This window comes from Chelonia mydas, chromosome 1 (genome assembly GCF_015237465.2).
Source record: "Chelonia mydas isolate rCheMyd1 chromosome 1, rCheMyd1.pri.v2, whole genome shotgun sequence".
Taxonomy (NCBI): domain Eukaryota; kingdom Metazoa; phylum Chordata; order Testudines; family Cheloniidae; genus Chelonia; species Chelonia mydas.
The window spans coordinates 2,864,382-2,870,113 of record NC_057849.1 but is presented as its reverse complement, the minus strand read 5'-3'; the positions used below and the strand labels follow the sequence as shown (position 1 = coordinate 2,870,113).

Genomic DNA, 5,732 nt, shown 5'->3' with positions numbered 1-5,732 from the left:
TTGAACACATCTGCCTTTTCTGCAACATTAAAAGGTTTCTCTCCCCTTCTAGGAACTCACTTAAATATTTTCTAGGATTTCTTATGTGCTTAATATACTTAATAACCTTCAACTTCCCTGATCCATTTTCAAAACTTCCCATTTGTATTGCTTGGTATCTATTTTGCTTTTCTCCCATGTGTTATATGTTGCTTTCCCCTGCCTAACTGCTGCCTTCACTTTGCCACTGAAGTGGGGTTTTAAGCAAAGTTGTTCACTTTCTTGACTGTGGAATCGTGACTTTTTAAGCTATCAAAAACCCTTGTTCAAAAACTCCCAATTTTCATTCCCATTTTTCTCTCCGACTTTTCCTGCCAATCAGTTTTTCCGATAATTTGCCTCAGCTTTGGGGAATTAGCCCTTTTGACGCACTTAGTGTCTATAGATATCACTGTTTGGGGACTCTTCTCTGTTTCTCAATTTGAATGTAATGTAATCAGTTCCATTCTTGATTTTCCTTTCCTCAGTCATATGCCCCCTTGTTTGTCTCTTCTCTAACAGTCCCAGACTTTTTGGTCACTCGGCATATGGCAGCCTTCCCCATTCTCAAAGCCTATCTTGGAATCCCCTTTTTATCTGCTCTATCCTTTACAGAATAAAGTGACGAAAACTGGGTGTGTGTTCACAGCAGGTTATTCTCCAACCCTTTCCTTATGCATCCGAACATTGTCTTTGTTTTGACCATTTCTGCGAATGAGCTGGTGTTTCCATAGAGCTGCTGTCAGTGACGAGAAGGTCTTTTCCCTGAGGTGTATCTCGTGCTAGTGCCCATTAAGGTTTCCCACACCATGATGTTTACAAATTATTGACTAAGGGAGCCCCATTTGCATTAGTAGAGTCAGTTGTTTATAATTCATTTTTCTGAATGATGAAAATGTCATTTTTCAGTGTGTGAAGAGCCACCAATCTGCTTCATCCATGAGAACAGCCCCCAGTAGTGCGTGAACTGTCTGATATTCACATTTTCTCTCCATCCAGGCAGTTGCACTCCTACCATAGACCCTGGGCATATACAGAAAGTTAGGGGAAGATATGGTACAAACAGGAGACACTGTTCTACCTCAGAGTTGGACAACTTCTGCCGTGCTCTATGTCAGATTCCAACACAACCGAATTCACCAACCCCTCCATCTGCATCCTGCTGGGCATTCCTGGCCTTGAGTTGGCCCATGTCTGGATCTCCATCCCCTTGTGTGCCATGTACGTCATAGTCATCTTGGAGAACTTCACCATCCTCTTCATCGTGAAGAGGGAGCAGAGCGTCCATGAGCCCATGTACTATTTCCTCTGCATGCTGGCCATCACCGACCTGGTCTTGTCCACTTCCACCATGCCCAAAATGCTGGCAATCTTCTGGTTCAATTCCAACGAGATAGTTTTCAGTGCCTGCCTCACCCAGCTGTACTTTGTTCACTGCTTCTCAGCGATCGAGTCTGGAATCTTCGTGGCCATGGCTGTGGACCAGTACATGGCCATCTGCCATCCCCCGAGACATTCCACCATCCTGACAAACCGCATGGTGGCCAAGATTGGCCTGGTCATGGTGCTGCGTGGCAGCATGCTCGCACTGCTCTATCCCTTCCTGGCAAGGCGGTGGCCATATTGCAGAACCAGCATCATCCCCCATACGCACTGTGAGCACATGTATGTGGTAAAGCTGGCCTGTGCCGACATCCGTATCAGTAGTTACTATGGCCTATTGGTGGTATTTTGTGTGATTTGTCGGGATGTGTTTTTTATTGTCATGTCGTATACCCAGATCCTTAGGGCCATCTTCAGCCTCCCAACAAAGGACGCCCGGCTCAAGACTTTTGGGACCTGTGGCTCCCACCTCTGTGTCATCTTAGCCTTTTACATCCCGACTCTCTTCTCTTCCCTCACAGCCCGATTTGGGCATGATTTGCCCCTTCATTTCCTTGTTTTTATTGCCAACATGTACCTCCTTATGCCCCCAATGCTAAACCCCATCATCTATGGGGTGAGGACCAAACAGATCCGGTACAGGCTTCTCCGGCTCTTTACGCATAAAGGGACTTAAAGTTTTCTCCTGGTGCTCTAGACCTGAGACCAAGCTCCATGAAGACCAGGCTGGTGACATGGTGCTGGGCCCTCTTCCCTGACTCGACAGTCAAAAAGACATTAAATCCTTTACTGGCCTTACTGTGCTTTCTCTGCACGACATACTATGGAATTAGCATACGTACAACTTACTATCACATAGGGTTCCCACCTTTCTAATTGTAATTCTAATTGCAACTGAACACCTGTTACACCTGGGCACCTATCCCGTGCCCCACCTTTCCCCCAAAAATCCTCACCGCTGCTCTACATCTTCCATCATGGCCAGGAATCCGTATAGAAGCAGCTAAGGTTTGGGAGCAGGGCTCTGAGGCAGACAAGTGAGGCAATGCATCCATACATCCAGTGTACCCTAAAACTCAGCTACAAAGTCCTGAAGGATGAGACAGTTGTGTGGCTTATTTCCTTAACTTTCAGCTCCTTTTTGTTCTTCCCCCCTGGGAACCTATGGCCCTTTGCCCTGAGACTGGCCCTGGAGGCAGGACAGGGATCAGCTTTGAAACTAGGAGGACAACAGCTGAGAGAGGCAGAAGGAGAAATCCCTGCATTAGCTGGGATGGCAGCATGCTGGGCAGAGGCTGAGGTGGCTGTGGGAGCTCACAGGGAGGGAAATAAACAGCACACCTGCCATTAACCCACTAGTCACACACATACGTGGCACCTTATCTGGAAATAAAGGTCCCCCATTGCCCAGGGGCTGAACCTGAACCGTGAAGCTGAGTCTAACATACGCTCTGCATGAGGATTTTGATCCCTACCTCTAGAAGCTCTTTAGCTCTTGCTTCTCCCCTCACTTAAGCCCCGTGCTGCAGTGATAAGCTGCAGTCCTTTATCTGGCCACTCCCTCCAGCATCCGGTGGGGAAAAGGGGGGGAACCCAGGCCCACCCACTTCTCTGGGCCCCAGCTAAGTGACCCTTGAGTGGCAGCCAGTTGCTGACTTCTTCCACCCCGTTCTACTGCCTGCCTTCCCTGGTCCACTTCCCCGTAGCCCTTGCACCCACTCAGCCCTTGTGTCAGGGTCAGCAGTCTGGCAGTGGTCAGCCAGCGGTCCTGCTACCCTGCCCAGCACTGCTCTGTCTAGGGTGCTGTTAGGAAGTCAGTCCCTCTGCTAGGAACCAGTCCCCCTCCCTTGCTGGTCAGGGAGAGACTGATCTCTCCTCTGGTCAGCAGCCCTTTTATTGGGCACAGCTTGGCCCTGTTTCACTGCCCACAGGCCCTTTCTAATTGGCTGCGAGTCCGCACAGCCTCTCTGGCCAATTTTAACCCTCTCCTCTCCAGGGTGGGGCAGCCGCCCCACTACATTGACCCACACTGAGTAAAGGCCTGGCACTAATGAAAGATTGTTTGCTGCTGGCCCTGAATACAGGCCTGAATACAGGCCCAAGCCATAAATCTTATTGCTGTAAAGAATCAAACCCGGGCATACGGCCTGATTCCATACCAAGTGGTTAAGTTGTTTTGAATAATAACCAATTCTCTGTAAACATTCAATAAACTTATAATATTTAAAAAAGCACGCAAAACCTGCAGGGGCAGCTTGTTGCAACTGGACACGTTGAAATCTTAACTCTGTCGAAGGAGAAGAGGCAGTTTTTTAGTGGTGACTCGAATGTGGGACCATACTGCAGTGGTCAGAACTCTCGGTGTTGCTGTAAATTATTATAGTGGCTGGTGTATTGTTAAGTATATTTATGTTACATTGCATATGAAGATAACCTATAAGTAATGGAATGGGTTACCTAGGGAGGTGGTGGAATCTCCTTCCTTAGAGGTTTTTAAGGTCAGGCTTGACAGAACCCTGGCTGGGATGATTTAGATGGGGATTGGTCCTGCTTTGAGCAGGAGGTTGGACTAGATGACCTCCTGAGGTCCCTTCCAACGTGATATTCTATGATCTCCATCCCCTTCTGCATGATGTACACCATAGCCGTGTTGGGAAACTTCAGCATCCTGTTCATTGTGAAGATGGAGACGAGCCTCCATGTGCCCATGTTCTATTTCCTCTGCATGCTGGCTGTCACCGACCTGGGCCTGTCCACATCCATCCTGCCCCAAAATCTGTCAATCTTCTGGTTCAGTTCAAGGGAGATAGATTTCAGTGCCTGCCTCATCCAGATGTACTTCATTCACTGCTTCTTAGAGATGGAGTCAGGGATCTTCGTGGCCATGGCTGTGGATCACTACGTGGCCATCTGCCATCCCCTGAGACATTCCACCATCCTGACTAACCCTGTGGTGGCCAAGATCAGCCTGGTTGTGGTTCTGCGCAGAAGCATATTTGTACTGCCATATCCCTTGCTGGCGAGTCAGTGGCCATATTGCAGAACCAACATAATCCCCCACATGTACTTTGAGTACATGGCTGTGATGAATCTGGCCTGCACCAACATCCACGTCAGTCGTTACTATGGTCTCTTTGTGCTATTGTCTGTGATTGGTGTCCTATGTCCAGATCCTCAGGGCCATCTTCAGCCTTTCCACAAAGGACACCCAGCTCAAGACTTTTGGGACCTGCAGCTCCCACCTCTGTGCCATCTTAGCCTTTTACATCCCAGCTCTCCTTTCCTCCCTCATGTACCAGTTTGGCCACACAGTGTCCTTGCATTTCCATATTCTCATTGCCGAAGTGCACCTCCAATGCTAAACCCCATCATCTACAGGGTTAGCACCAAACAGATTTGGGGCAGGCTGCTCCAGCCCTTTACTCATAAAGGCAACTAAAGTTGCACCTAAAGCTTCTTGCCTCCATGCCCCATCCCTTCCCCTGCCTATTGCCCTGGGCCAGCCCCTATTGGTCCCTCCTCTCCTCCCGCATCGGTCCCCTCTGGTCTGGTCTGGGACGAGCCCTTCTGCAGCCTGACAAGGAGCCTACTGTAAGTGTAGTGAGGATGCAGCACTGGGACTGACTGGCCAGTCAGGAACAGAGAAGGAAGCCAAGAAACAGTATAAAATCAGCTGAGGGTTGAGAGCAGGGTTGTGTGTGACAGGCAGGGGAGATTTGCATCATATAGCTTGTGGTCCCTAAAGTGTGACCATTGTGTAGCTTATTTCTGTAGCTTTCAGCTCCCTTTTATTCCTAATTGTCTTTTAATGCATGGAACGGATGTGCCCATGGTCACCCAGCAAACCCGTTGCGGAGCTGGGACTCGCCACTCCCAGCTCACAGGTCTTTGCTGATGGTATAGCTCTAATTAAATGACCAAGGCCAAATCCTCAGATAGTGTAAGTGGGTGCAGTCCCGCTGAAATCAGAAGAGATCTCCTCATTAGAGAAACCAATGGAGAGAGAGAGCACCAGGCCTCTGTGCTGCTGCATGGACCATATGAGCCAGGTCTGAGAGAAACTAAGCCCTTTCTGCTGCATCAGTTTCCCCATCTGTAAAAGGGGGATACCGACTGGGACTCATGAGCAACAGTGCGTGAAGCACTTATCGGTGTTGAGGTCTCAGTGATCCAATACAGCCAAGGATGCCGAATTCAGGACAGGTTTCAGAGTAACAGCCGTGTTAGTCTGTATTCGCAAAAAGAAAAGGAGGACTTGTGGCACCTTAGAGACTAACCAATTTATTTGAGCATGAGCTTTCGTGAGCTACAGCTCACTTCATCGGATGCAT

The 5,732-nt window shown here is 48.8% G+C and overlaps 1 protein-coding gene across 1 annotated transcript; it reads left to right on the top strand.

The window, feature by feature from the left end:
• The first annotated feature begins 1,237 nt into the window (after positions 1-1,237).
• Positions 1,238-2,077, top strand: LOC102938880 (olfactory receptor 52R1). The gene is made up of 2 exons (XM_043525394.1): positions 1,238-1,859; positions 1,923-2,077. Exons 1-2 carry the CDS (start codon positions 1,238-1,240, stop codon positions 2,075-2,077), a joined length of 777 nt encoding a protein of 258 aa, XP_043381329.1.
• The last annotated feature ends 3,655 nt before the right edge of the window (positions 2,078-5,732 follow it).

Excerpts from the sequence above, each read along its gene's own strand:
- LOC102938880 (XM_043525394.1), top strand. The coding sequence starts at position 1,238 with ATGTACGTCATAGTCATCTTGGAGAACTTCACCATCCTCTTCATCGTG. Across the intron at positions 1,860-1,922 it reads GCTCAAGACTTTTGGGACCT|CCCGATTTGGGCATGATTTG; the intron begins GTGGCTCCCACC and ends CTTCCCTCACAG.